General features: G+C 38.8%; 1 protein-coding gene across 4 annotated transcripts in view; it reads right to left on the reverse strand.

Moving 5' to 3' along the window:
* The window catches only part of top3b (DNA topoisomerase III beta), a 49,133-nt gene extending 39,696 nt beyond the window's left edge, over positions 1-9,437 (reverse strand). For all 4 annotated transcript variants that reach the window (XM_080004640.1, XM_080004641.1, XM_080004639.1 and 1 more), the window contains exons 1-6: positions 9,248-9,437; positions 4,735-4,866; positions 2,277-2,383; positions 1,234-1,308; positions 862-1,058; positions 524-680 (exon numbers count right to left, since the gene is read on the reverse strand). In XM_080004640.1, coding sequence (XP_079860766.1) covers positions 524-680; positions 862-1,058; positions 1,234-1,308; positions 2,277-2,383; positions 4,735-4,866; positions 9,248-9,317 — 738 coding nt within the window. In that variant the 5' untranslated portion in view covers positions 9,318-9,437. The remainder of the gene's footprint in view (positions 1-523; positions 681-861; positions 1,059-1,233; positions 1,309-2,276; positions 2,384-4,734; positions 4,867-9,247) is intronic.
* Between the last annotated feature and the right edge of the window lie 5,312 nt (positions 9,438-14,749).

Here is a 14,749-nt window from a genome sequence, read left to right on the forward strand (position 1 = left end):
GGACTACAAACTCTACCAATCTTCATTTTTAAGTGGAAAGGAGAGGTACTATTACATCAGCATTACTTACATGCAGACACACACCATCCTAAATATCATAAGATTATTTAACTGTGCAAGCAACCATCCCTTGTTGGAGTGTCAAATTATTATATTTTATGCAGAGATGTGTTTTAAGTTACTTAAGCAGAAACTGTTACACAAAATAAAGGCAGTGTGTTTTGCAGTGAATTGTGAGTCAGGAATAGATTGTATTTATTGTTTGTTTCCTTAATGTGCAATTTAGGAACGTACGTATTTGCCAAGCTAGCTAGCTTGCAATTAAGTCATATAGCTTCAGTCCCAGTACCACCAACATCGCAAAACATGAAAAAGAACCTCACACAATCAATTTCTGGTGTGAACCAATCCTGGGTATAATGACGGTTATGCAACTCAAGGGAAATCTCTAAATCGCACCCAACCTGCTGCCCTAGCAGCAAAGGTTGTTAACACAAGTCTCACCTACCTTACTAGATCTTACCTTTGCCTGAAGGACCCAGTATGTCTCCGACTTGAATGATTGGATCTTATCATGGCGCTCCACACAGAAGCCCAGTGTTGGGGTTTGGCAGGGTCCAAACGAGATCAGGGAGGAGTCCAAGTTTCCATATTTACCCTGGAAGTACTTTGTCTGAAACCTGGCAGGCATTCACAATTGAGAAAAGAAAAAAATCTCAACAATTAAAGGATTTTCTCGTATCAAGTTGAATGAAAGTCATACAAGCTGAAAAAAGAAGATTCAGATTGGGTCAAATATGCCAGAGAGCTGAAGAGTGGCAGCAGTTATAGTTACTAGGCTCGACTGTTTAGTTAGTGTACCTGGTGAAGGCACAGCCAATGCGCAGGTCCAGCTCTTGGCGGGCGTCCACTGATAGAGCCTCATTGCGGTTGGGCTCTCCAAGGCAGTTCATGGCGTTCCAGATGTCCGTGTCAGTGATGGAACTGAATTTGGCCCGGTAGACAGTGTTCTCCCTGTAGTACCCCTTGTTCATCACCGGTTGGATGGCGTCCAATACCTGGTAGGTAAGCACAATCGATAGAGCACCAAAAGATCTTTAAAAATACGTATCGATATATTTGATATATTTGATATATTTGAAACTTTGCAGGAGAGCAAAAACGCAAAGTTGTCAAATTAAATAGCCTGGCGATATCAGCTTTGGGTCTTGACAATGTAAATTTGAAATTTACCTCAAAACAGATGTTCTCCCCCTCTTTGTCGCAGTCCAACCACAGGACCACGTAGTCACATCCTTTACCTTCAACCTTAAATGTGATCACAATTATTTTTGAAAAGACGTTAATTTAGGGTATGTTCCAGAGATACCATTTTTGAAACACCAATGTCTTTATCCATTTACCATGTCTTTAGCCATCATAGGGTGACTGGAAAGTGACCGTAAAAATTCATTAAATTAATTTGATGAATAGGCAGGAACTTAAATAATTTCTTTAAAGATATAATCATAATAAGAATCTCCCTGTCCCTCTACCTCCCCATGTCCATTGAATAGCACACTTAAACAGATTCTCAAATACAAGCACCCATATACAGTATACAAGAGGGGCAATGGTCTATTTCACCCAGTAGTCCATCTCCCCTCTCATTAGGTCAGGTTAACTGGTGAGAATTTTGCTAAAACACTATTACTGCATCCAAATGGCCTACAAGCATGTGTTTCATATGTGTGACATAGTATGACATTTTGGACAGGGGCATATCTCAAACATCTTTAGAGCTCTGTCCCCTTTGGAATAATACAATGACACACTGACACACTGATGCAGACACACACACACACACACACACACACACACACACACACACACACACACACACACACACACACACACACACACACACACACACACACACACACACACACACACACACACACACGTTAGGTTGTCATATCAATTGACACTGTACAACAACCTGGTCGTTTAAAGAGTTATTGCATGTAAGAACTTGTTTTTGAGCAGTAAACTGATATGATCAATGATGAATGATCAATCCTGGTCATAATATTTATGCTTCTTTACAAATGTGATTAAATTGACATAGTAAGTGTGGCACAATACACCATCTAATCAGCACAATGTGTTAAGGCAGGATGCTGATGAAGACAAGTACTTTGCTGTTTAAGTGCAGAGTGGGGGGGGGATTACTATTATTAATCCTTTGGTGGCCGAGTCAATGAACTAACCTCCAATCATAAGGATACAAAAGCTACCTGGAGGAACTTGACCATGTTGAGTTTTGGGTTAGCTTCCTTCTTTTCCGTGGGGGCGTTGCTGAAGAGCTCGGCAGGGTCCACTTTGTCCCAGTTGTTGTACTTCCCTTGGAAAATGAACACCGGATACTATGAAAACTATTATACGATCTTAATCCCTAGAGGTGAACCATTGACCAGCCTATCAAATTAATCCAGCAGGCATACATAGAAGTGTATCCACACACCAAATACATTTTTATGCATCGTAAAAACTGTTGTCATATGAACTAAAGCCTCACTTAAACTAACCAGTGAACTGAACCACCTATTGGGTCATTCTCATGAAACGGCCATAAAACATGTCCGAATGAATTCATACATATATTCACAGAGAAACTGAGATAATTCATAATAGTAATTAATCTCAATATTACAGTACACACTGCCTACTATATGGCCCACTTGGTTGTTTTTAGCTATGACATTATTTAAGTGCTTTCTCTGTGCATCTCTTATCAAAAAACTCATTACCTAAACGCATCCGGACAATTAAAGATTACTGTAATGAATGCACTTTGACTTAGCGTAAAATGGCGGAACACACTGACAATGCAAAAATGTTGACTCCATCACTACATTCTCACTACTCTTTCAATTGTAATGTTTAAAATTAATAAACTTAATATTACATTTGAAATTATGAGGTACTACATTGTTATGGTGATGTACATTTACATTACATTTACATTTAGTCATTTAGCAGACGCTTTTATCCAAAGCGATATTAGGGGTTAATTGTCTTGCTCAAGGACGCTACAGCATGCTAGCAGGAGGAGCCTGGGATCGAACCAGCGACCTTTAGATCACTAGACCACCAGCTCTACCTCCTGAGCCACCATCCCCTACCTTTCCCCGCTACCTTCATGTAACAACATCATTTTGCCGAGATGTATTATGGTAATGATTTCTTTGATAAGAAAACAACAGAAAGAACACTAAAGCAATACCATAGTTAACACAACTAAGTGTGCCATATAGTAGGCATTATTTCACATTCTCTGTGAATATGTGTATCGATTCATTTGGCATATGTTTTATGGTGTTCATGAGAATGACCCTTTTGTTTCTCCGTTTCCCGCTGACTACCTTTGTTAGTTACAAGCAACATTGGCTCCAAGGTGCAAAAACGATATACCAGGATATTTCAATTGTCAAATGTGTATAGAAAATGTAATGGCTCCCTGTTAATGCGCCTGACAGGACTCTTAGCATGCTACAGCTCCAGTTACAGATAAACCTATCACCAAATGGTATCATACACGTTTTTTCCCGTTTTGATCCCATAGGGTTCAGATAAACAAGGTGCTTCTGTAACTTCCGTATGGACAAGATTAACACTTTATTTATCACTGGAGGGAAATTTAGGCATTATTACTGCAAAAAATTAACAGTTAGAATCGAACTATGCCAAATAGTGAGGCCGATATGGGTATGTGGCAGCTAGTCTACAGCAAGTACAACTTACAGTATTACAACATTAATATAAAAAGTGGCATACAGTAGCAATGGCAGTCAAAAGTAGCACATCGTAATAATTAGGGTTAGACCGATATATCGGCTTTCCTATTTATCGGGCCAATATTGGCTTTTTCTTAGATATCTGTCCATCAATGTCATGAACCTCTGATATGAAAAATAATGAAAAGAGGGGCGAAAGGGCCGGGCAATATACAGACTTTTTACAGTTTATCAATATATTTTCAAACAAGATATAGGATGAGACTAAGCCGTGCCAACGTCTCTCCTCTCTGTCCCTGTGAAGTCACTTGAAAAAAAATTCATGGGTCTGTTTTTTTTGGGCTCGATTTAAAAAATATGGTTGCTTGCTACAAAAATCTGACAAGCAACTTTGTTTTTTTTTTTTATTTATGGTTGCTATTTCCCCCTAATGCAGAGGTTCACAACCACCAAGCTATTTGCCACCAGGTCATGAGAAGGTGGGTGGGAATTTTTTCAGAAGGATCTCTGCTCAGGAGCTGCTCTTTTCTCTTTCTCAGGGGAGAAAAAAGAAATGTGTGAAAATCTGCTCAAAGACTAATTGGTCTGATTACAGTTCATGCACTTTGACTTTGAAAATGCACTTTTATTTTCTTTGCACATTCTATTTATGAAAATGAAATAAAAATGTAACTTCATTTAAAGGCAGTAATGTATCCGGGAATTATTAATTCACTTATTTAGAATTGTTTTTGGCGTAAAGAATTGTGAATTTAACGATATTGAATATCGGTAAAAAATATCGGTATTGGCAGCCTCAGTCAAACAAATACCAGTATCGGCCCTTTAAAACCCATATTGGTCGAACCCAAGTAATAATAGCAGTAAAAAAGTAGTGGCAAGAGGAATTGGAAGCAACACTAGTAGAAGGAATATTTTGTAAAAAGTTGGAATAGGATGTAATAATGATGTCACTCACCGATAAAATCGAGGCTCATCACATGGCCGCACACAGAAGTCATCTTAAAATACATATTTTGGCCAAGAAAGCTGCCCATGTACTCATGCACTGAGCACGCTCCGTTGAGCCCCTTACGACTTGAGCAGTTTCCTGGAAGTCAAGGATGATAGATGAGATGGTAAAGCAAGTGAATTTAATTCAACTCTTCTTGGGCCTCAGTTTAGTGGGTGGGATGTATCCTACGATTTCATCATTATCTCATTGATTTTTTGGTTTTCAGCTACATAGTAGCTGGTTAACTTGTAGCCTCTTGGTCTGCCTATTTGTTTAAATTATTGCTTAGTGAGCAATCAACATCAACAAATATCAAGATATTCAAGAAGTCAATTTTGTTGATAATAAATAATGTTTCTCTGAATTTCAGTGTCAAGCTTGTTTTGACTGAAGAAATCAAGTATAGGTGAAATACTGTACATCTTAATGTTTACGGTGTAAATATCTTGCTAAGCTCTACTTTTGGAAGATAAATTAAACTCGCTATGCCGATAATCATTACATAGAACTCATTGACTGGCTGTTGACCACAAACTCCTTTCACCTACACAACATCAAAATGTGTCAAAATGTATGTATCCAACGTAAGCAAGAGGAGATATATTAAGAATAGCATTACAACCATGGTAATTAAATAAGATCATTACCCATGATCTAAGAAAAGTTGTTTCTGTGTCATAATGACTCAAATAATATCTGGTATGGTAACCATGATAATTAAATAAGATCACGGTGCATGATCAAGAGATATTTAAGTTGTTAATTTCGACCGCTGTAGTTAACAGTAAAATCCAAGACTCCATTGAAATATGAAAATAATTAGTTGAGGAACGATCTTGATCCTTTACGGTCTTAATTTATGACCACCAATCTGAAAATTTGTATAATATTTACCTTTTTCCTAAAATGCATTTTGCTAATCGGATTTTATTTCTTTAAATGCAATTTTGTATATCTACTTTCATTATTGTATCCTAACCCCGTTTTCAATTTATTTCATTATTTCAATTTGCCTACCTTGAAAATGCATTTTGCTTGTTTGCTTTTATTGTTTTTGCTTTTATTCAATGACATTTTAATGAAAATCACTTTGAGTTACATTTCATATATGAGGGGTGCTATGCAAATAAAGGTGAAAACATCAATTCACCTTACTTCACCGGACAAAAGCCAGGAGACAATAGCACACTTGGGATTTTGGAGAAAAAGTTGTTAACGCACAGCTATAGTTTTGAGCCTACAATACATTTTTTTCTGCCTGTCAACCAAAAAACTGACCCGACACTATTTGGTCTGTGAGGTTTAGGATATAGAATTCTGACCTTTTGATGATTTCTATCAATTCTATGGCTAGACTTAGCTGTGTGGCAAACATGGGCCTTTTACAAATATGAGACAGTTACTTGGGCTAAATGCTGTGCTGGGCAAATGGAATGGCCCCATCAAGGTTGAATGCTAATGCCAAGTAAATGGAGGGAAGAAAATGTTGTAATGGTAGATAAATTAACTTTAATTACCTTCATCTTCTCACCCGACCAATTTATTATTGCTGCGTACTTGGAACCCTCCCCCAGTGACGTCCTGAAAAGACCACTGTCACCCCCCGCCCCCAATTAGGTCCACAGAGTATAAATGCAATCCCGTCCGGGGTCTATGAAAAGTTTAACTTCAAGCCTCAAGAGAGCCCACCTGAGAACCAGGGCCAAGTTCCCGCACAGAAGCGACTGCACTGAACTTAAAATCCCGTCTGAAACCGAACCATGGAGCATCTCCAGGTAAAAAGCCCACTGCCATAATCGTATGGTGGTGGAGGCAGTAATTTGTTAAAGCCTTTTGAAGCGTGCTGAATATTCTATGTTGTTTTCCAACCACATACAGAATTTTTTTAAAGAGTGTAGTATTTATGATTGTTTTCTATCCTTTATTTTATCCAATATTTTATTATGATTGTATGTCGTGATTGTTATTTTGTTTATGATGTAGGATTTTAAACTCAATATTTCTATTCCAAAATAATGTATAGCATTGTGTTGGTATAGATATGGCTTATTTTTTTAACAATAGCAAGCCTCTGTCCGTGAGTTTATTTGTTTCCTAGAATTTGGCAAATGTGGATTGTGACCTAAAATGAGTGATTTGGCAGTCACAAGAACTTTGGAGACATGTGAATGTCTGTCTATGCGGATCATTTCATTATATTATTCTTACTATTTAAAGATGCTTGAATAATAATCTTTAAAAATGTGCTACAAGAAAGCGATAGGCAGCTTGTGCACTAATTACTATATACTTGTGCAAAATAATGTAATTTACATCAGAATACCCACTCTACCAATAATACTGTTAGCATAGGTAGCTGCACACAGGGTTTCCCCCAGAAAAGTTGTTAAGCCCGATGGCAGTTGGGGGGGGGGGGGGGGGTGCTGAGAGTGTCCCCGTTAGGCACTGTGCTTCTTTTTTGTTTCATTCAATAAAATAAAATGCATCTAAAAACAAAACAAAACAAAACAAAAAAACAACATAATATTTGAGGGCTTTAATCGAAGGCTTGGTCAGAATGACAGATTAATAGATCTGGGGCTATTTTTTTTCTATTAATCTTATTTTTGTTACGTACTTTTCACATGTTGCTGGCATAGTGTGAAAGGGGCTTAATTATGTACAAATAAAATCGATACAATAATGATATACATTAGAAGTGTATTCTTCAACTCCTGTTGCAATTAATCCCCTGGGTGATTAATAAAGTTTGATCTAATCTTATCCTACTCCTACTTCATAGCTTCTTCGTCTCTTCCTTCTGTGCCTATTGGCCCTGCACCAGTGCCTGGCAATGCCCTTGGGGAGTCAGTGTGTGGACGAGTCCTTCTGCACCAGCAGTCTCCAGGATTACTACAGTCAACTGGTCAATCTTCCCCACCGGATCAATGAGCGCAGCGTGGCTGCTTGGAGCTATGTGTGAGTACCACAGCTCAGCTTTATAATCATATCAATTGTGATGGATAGCAAAGATCAATTTTAGAAGTACCATAAAAAAAATTATATATATATATATATATATATATATATATATATATATATATATATATATATATATATAATACATGTTTTCCTAGAGTAAATTCAAATCTCTTAATAACTTGATATGGTTTTCGTATCAAAAAAACTAATGTATCCAATCCATTCCAATGTTTACCATAGAGCAGTCACTGCCATAATGCATAATACACTTTTCCTGCTTGCAGCGAGCGAAGTTTTCAAAACCAAAGAGTGGGGAAAATTGAACTTATCAATTAAACTTATTTGTTACAGTGAATATCACATTAAAGGAAGGTCAAACTTTAGGCTATATGACAGTATATGCTAAATAGTAAACACTCAAAAGTTTAATTACATTTGAAATTTGACTTGAACTCAAATCTTAATTAAATCCAGGCACTTAGCAACCTACCCAAATATTTTTCAGTCGTTTGTGGATCGACGGCGAATTTGGCCATCTTCAGGCCGCCCTAGACGACAAGTTTGAAACTGGCATTACCGCCAGTGGGACACGCCGAGTCTTTCAACTAATCGCACAATATGAAAGTAGATTGGATTTGACGCAAACAAAATACTGAAAATGTCAGAAACAATACTTGGCGCTAATGCTACAAAGCTGCCAAATGGGGAAAGCATTTCTCTGACACGCGCCTGTTCACCATCTCTCACCAGGGAGAACATTGACTTGAATCGGGTGCCCCAGATTATCCACGAAGCCAACTGCCACACAAGCCATTCCTGCATGGGCGTGGACAGTCCCTACCGCCTAGAAACCATCCCCATCTCCCTGAGGATGCCGGTCCTCAAGAAAAACCCCAGCTGCTACCCCAAAGCCAGCTACTCTCTCGAATTTCAGTCTCTCAACATAGCATGTATATGTGCCACTTCCAGACACAGCTGATTCGACCGGTTTGAAAGTACCTATTTAGTATTTAGATGAGTATGTGTGTGTTTGTCCAGAAGGAGTACTGTGATACAAAGTCGCAAACATTATTTTTTTTAAGAATACGTTTTAAAAAGTATCAGTATTTGACACACACCTGTCATCAAGTTCAAGAGTTTATTTGTCATATACATACGGTCATACTTAAATTCAGTGAAATGTCATGACACCCGGTGATTACGCATAGTTGTAACCAATTAAAAATATTAATACTCTTGTCTTTGTGTATGAATTCTTAAGAGGCTAATTTGAACCAAATCAAATCAAATCAAATAATCTTAATGACCCTCAACGGAGTTCGGGGGATTTCTGCGTGGACTGGATGAGTGAAACGAATACGTGTTCTTGTTTAAAGGCAGTCGGAAACGAGGTGATTGTTGCTTATCGAAGCTACTTTTCTTATCTTGGGAGGGGATCAAATTAGAAGAAAAAAATTCTGCCTGCTATTTCACATAATGCCGTGTCAAATAACACGAACCTTGACTTTGGACCTACCTTTAGAGAGGATCTTCGCGATGGACTGAGCCAAGGACGGCTTTTCTGCCACCATCAAAACAGTCCTCATTTTGAACAACGCGTATTGTTAGTAAGTACTAGCGAGGAGTTGTGCTGTTTTAGCTCGAGTGTGGCGGTTAACGGGAACTGTTTTCTTTCTATTGGTGATGGTCGGGCCAAGCCTTGTGAAGCTTTGGGTTTTCTTCCGGTTTGTGTCGAAAGAAAGAGCGGAAGCTTCGGGGCATTGGAAATCCAGAGCACAGCGACATCTGCTGGTTAGCAGGAGTCACAGTTGCTATGTGCGTCCATTGAATACTACAGACGGGTAGAGATGTTACGTCTCACCGAAGCTCCAATACGCGCAATGAACTCGCCAAGTAATTCCAACTGAACTACTGCTTCGGAGCTTTCTTTGTTATGGAAATTATCACGTGAATTATGACAACAACAACTACTGCTTCGTTCCCTCAGTGAATAACATGACTGCTTTGATTCTCCGTGTATCGGGTTTGACAGGTTTTGAAGCTGATGGGCTAATGGGGCTATAATAGCGTCATGTATTTCACAAAACATCCCCGAATCACTGAATTACCTCTGGCAAATGACCGAATGACAGTCTGGCCATAAGCACTCTCCGTCTCCGCTTGAACCCTTTTCTTCTTCTGTACTTGCATTTACTGTCAACAAAAAAAGTCACTCCCACACTCAAGATTTTCTTCTCAATTTTGAAACATATTGGAAAAACACTGAACAAGTATGAATAGATAACACAAGGGGAATTTAACCCGGGTGTTCTGCGTAGGAGGGTTAGGGTAAGGGTTAGGGTTAGGGTTAGGGTAAGGGTTAGGGTTAGGGTTAGGGTTAGGGTTAGGGTAAGGGTTAGGGTTACCTGTACCTCTACTGTGTTTCATTCTCATTGCTGTTGCTGCTGACACCTGAATTTCCCTCAAGAAAATAAGAGTTTATTTTATGTTTGCACGCAGATTAAAAAAAAAAAAATACAAAGTATATTAATTAGAAATATATTTTAAAAGTAAATTGACTGTCAAAAATGGGCCAATATAAATTTTATTCAATAAGTCTTTACATTTACATTTACATTTAGTCATTTATCAGACGCTTTTATCCAAAGCGACTTACAAGGGAGAATAACATTCAAGCTACATTGCGACAGAGAATAGTGTAACAAAAAAGTTTAAAAAGTTTTTTAAACTTTCTTTAAAAAGTTGCCAATTCTTTTGAATATTTTATCTAATGTTTAACTTTTTTTTTATTACACAATTTCTTATAAACAAATTATTAAACAATGTGAATAGGCACTGGAAGACCTTTTGAGCTACTGACGAAACACAGTCACCCTTAGCACTTTTATTGCATCCCCTGTTGTCAAAATCTAAATTAACCCAGATATTATCTTAAAATAAACTGACATGTTTTATGATTGGAGTTAAATTGACTCCAGCAATTCAAACCTACAAAAAATGACCCTGTTTTAAAGCGTTTACACTTCAGAACACCGGCAAGGAACACATAGTAGTTTGTCAATAATGGAAAAAACACCAATAAAAAGTATAAAAAGCCAATAAAACTGTGTGTCTGGTATAGCCTCCCAACATCCAGGATAAGGCCAGACTCAACAGATTATCAGAGCAGCAGAGAGGATCCTCAGCTGTGACCTATCCACCCTTCAGGACCTATATACTTCCAGGTCAAGAAGTTGCTAATAAGATGATCAGTGACCCTTGTCAGGGAAAAAAATTATCCCCTCAGTAACCTGAATTGATGAGTGGATTCAGATGTCTATACAAGTTTTTATTCCTTACACATTTTATGGAGTAAGGACTCTTACATGAGAATCATCACACATCACTACAACTCACTGTTATCCATTTATTCATTCATTTTATCAAACAAATGACCTGCAGTGCAATAACTATATTCGTTTCTTCTAGGATTGAAACTGTCTCCCTCTGGCCATGGTGACCTCTGCTTGGTACCAGGTTTCTCCTTGGGCCTCCAGGATATTGATGATAATTTGAAAACCTCTGAGCAAATTATCTAATCATTTATTGTGTTGTCTTAGTGCACCTTTTCCGGGGGGGGGGAACATTGACCGCACTAACCCTGCAATAACCTCCCATTTTGCAGTAAAATTCTTGAAGAGACAGTTCAAACAATTACATTATTACTTATGCACTAATAATATCTATGATAGTTACAAAGCTCTCACCGGTCTGGCACCAAATTGTATTTCCAACATGCTTGTCAGCTATGAGCCAGTCAAGTCTCCCTTACCCTGGCACTGGTCTTTTTTACAGATTCCATGAGTTAATACTAAAGCTGGCAAAGCAGCCTCCTGTTTATATGCTCCCATGCGTTGGAACAGCTTCCTAGTAGATCCGTGATATGCCCCCACAATTTACTGCGGGGGAAATAGATATTGAACACGTCAACATTTTTCTCAGTAAATATGTTTGATGGGGCTATTAACATGAAATTTTCACCAGATGTCGGTAACAACCCAAGTAATCCACACATACAAAGAAATCAAAACATATATGTCAATAAATTACGTTATGTGTAATAAAGTGGAATACTTGTAGAGGAATAACAATCAGCATTTATTAAGGGAACATATATTCATAACCATGTTACACTGATTCTGGATATGACTGACTATCAATCAGTTATTCAGTCTGATAGCCTTATTTTATTTATAGACTTTTCCAAAGCATTCAACACCATTGAGCATGACTTTATGTTTACAACACTCATAAAACTTGGTTTTGGAGGAGAGGTTTTGCAAGGTTTTTAAAATGCTCTATAATGATGTTTTTAGTTATATCTCCCTCAACCCTGGAATGACACCAAGAGTTAAGGTTCTACGCGGGATCAAACAAGGATGCCCAATTTGACCAAAATTGTTTACGTACCTAAATGCTAGCTTACTTAGTTGTGAACCATCCTCAAATAAAATGAATTGGCATGTTTCATTATGAATACCGAATTAGTCAATTTGAAGATGACACTTAATCTTTTTAAAAGACAAATTGAATTGAAAAATTAATTTTCACCTCTTTATCACTGTTGTGATTCAAATTTTGAATCCATTCCTGTTAAAACTGAAATTAAATAACTAGGTATAATAATGTCTAAAGATAGAAATAAAAGAGAACAAATAAACAGAAAAAGCAGGAGATAGTATGAGAAAATCTCTTAATCATTGGCTTATAAGACATCTTTCTATTTTGTGCAGAATTCGTTTCTCCTCAAATTATTGAAAAGGTGGACTCTGTAACTTTTAACTTCATATGAAAAAATAAAACCCACCATGTAAAAAAAATCTCAGATAATTAAAGAGTACAACAGCGGTCCGGAAGCCATTCAAATAAACCAGATAAAAGCTTATTTGGCACAGCCTGATTCTATATGGTTTCTTACTCCAAAATGTTTATTCCAGAAAGTTGGAGGGTTGGAATTTTTGTTGAGATTTGACTTTGAAATTTCTAAACTGCTTATCAAGCTATCTGATTTCCACCAACAGATATTGCATAACTGGAAAATGATATTTACCCATAATTTCACACCGCATGGCTTCACCTTGTGTAACACCAGAATCACTACAGTTATTTGGAAAACCTTATTCAAACAAAAGTGGTATGCGAAAAAAGTTGTTGATTTGATAGATGAACATGGCCAATTTATGCGGTTCAACTCACTCATCGAAAAGTTTGATTTAAATTGCTACTTCAGAGAATTCTGTCGCATTTGCTAAGCCATTCCCGTTCCTTTAAAACACATGTTACAAAATACCTCACATATTCAAAAGTGTCTGTTAAGTTGCCTGAATTGAAGATTGGTGAAGTGTACATTGGTGAAAGAAAATGTAACAAAGTAATTACTGATGTCCTAAAATGTAAACAATTTTCTGGTTTTAAGACCATCAAAAATAATTGACAACAATGTTAATTAAAAAAAAAAGTTAATATCTTACATGACAAATTTTACCTAAAATAAAAGATTCAGTTTAAAATTATGAACAATACTTATCCTGCTGCAGAACCCTTGCGGAAATTATTTCATTTTGAAGTAGAACCTTGTGGATTTTGTTTGACAGAGCCTGAAACTATTGAGCATTTATTTTTTCCTTGCTCAGTCACATTGCCGTTTTGGCAGGATCTTTACAGTTTGCTTAATACCGGAACTGGCAGCCCTGCATTTGATTTATTTCAGGTTTTGATCTATAGAGATGGTCTCTGAAGGAAGGTGTCGGTAAATGGCAAACATAATTATCATTATGGGTAAATTTCATATGCATAAATGCAAATAGAAAAACAATAAACCCACTGTAATGGGTGTGATTAGGACCCAATTGCAGCACAGAGACAGGCAGGGATATTTGGTAATGTCTTTTATTTGTAGAGCGGGCGGAAGACAGGCAGGATACGTCGTCAGGGACATCGTCGGCCGATAGGAGAGGGAGATATTGAATCTGGTTAGGAAGAGCGCCCAACGAGCCTGACGGGAGTTCAGCCTCCTGGCAGACTGGATATACTCCAGGTTCTTGTGGTCAGTCCACACCAGGAAAGGCAGCTGGGTTCCTTCTAGCCAGTGTCGCCTCTCCTCCAGGGACAATTTGACGGCAAGAAGCTCCCTATTCCCGATGTCGTCGTTCCTCTCGGCCAGGGTCAAACGTCTGGAGAAGAAGGCGCAGGGATGAAGTTTCTGATCGGAGGCGGTTCTCTGGGACAGGACAGCTCCGACTCCCACGTCAGAGGCGTCCACTTCCACCACAAACTGCCGTTCGGGGTCAGGCAATACCGGAATGGGGGCTGAAGTGAACCGTGCCTTCAGGGCCAGGAAGGCGTCGTTGGCGGCGGACCACTGGAACGGCACCTTAGGGCTGTGAGAGGGGCAGCCACCTTGCTGTAGCCTTGGATGAACTTCCGATAGAAGTTGGCAAAACAGAGGAAGCGCTGGAGTTGTTTGCGGGAGTCGGGGGCGGGCGAGGTGGTGACGGCGGAGACCTTGGTGGAGTCCTTCTGGATGGTCCCCCTCCCTACGACGTACCCCAGGAAGGAGACAGATGGGACGTGAAACTCACACTTCTCTGCCTTCACAAAGAATGAGTTTTCCAGGAGGCGCTGCAGGACCGTCTGGACGTGCTCAGCTTGGGATCGGGAGAAAATCTGGATATCATCGGGGTACATGAAGACGAACTTGTTGAGCATGTCCCTGAGCACATCATTGACTAGGGCCTGGAAGACAGCGGTGAGGCCAAAGGGCATCACCAGATAGTCTTAGTGACCGGACCAGATGGTAGGCGTGGCCTAGGTCGAGCTTGGTGAACACCGTGGCTCCCTCCAGGAGTTTGAAGGCTGATGAGATGAGGGGCAGGGGATAGCGGTTCTTGACCGTAATGTCGTTGAGACCACGATAGTCAATACAGGGGCGAAGCGACTTATCCTCCTTCTCCACAAAGAAGAAGCCAGCCCCTGCCAG

This window comes from Zeus faber (genome assembly GCF_960531495.2).
Source record: "Zeus faber genome assembly, chromosome: 7".
In the NCBI taxonomy this organism is placed as follows: domain Eukaryota; kingdom Metazoa; phylum Chordata; class Actinopteri; order Zeiformes; family Zeidae; genus Zeus; species Zeus faber.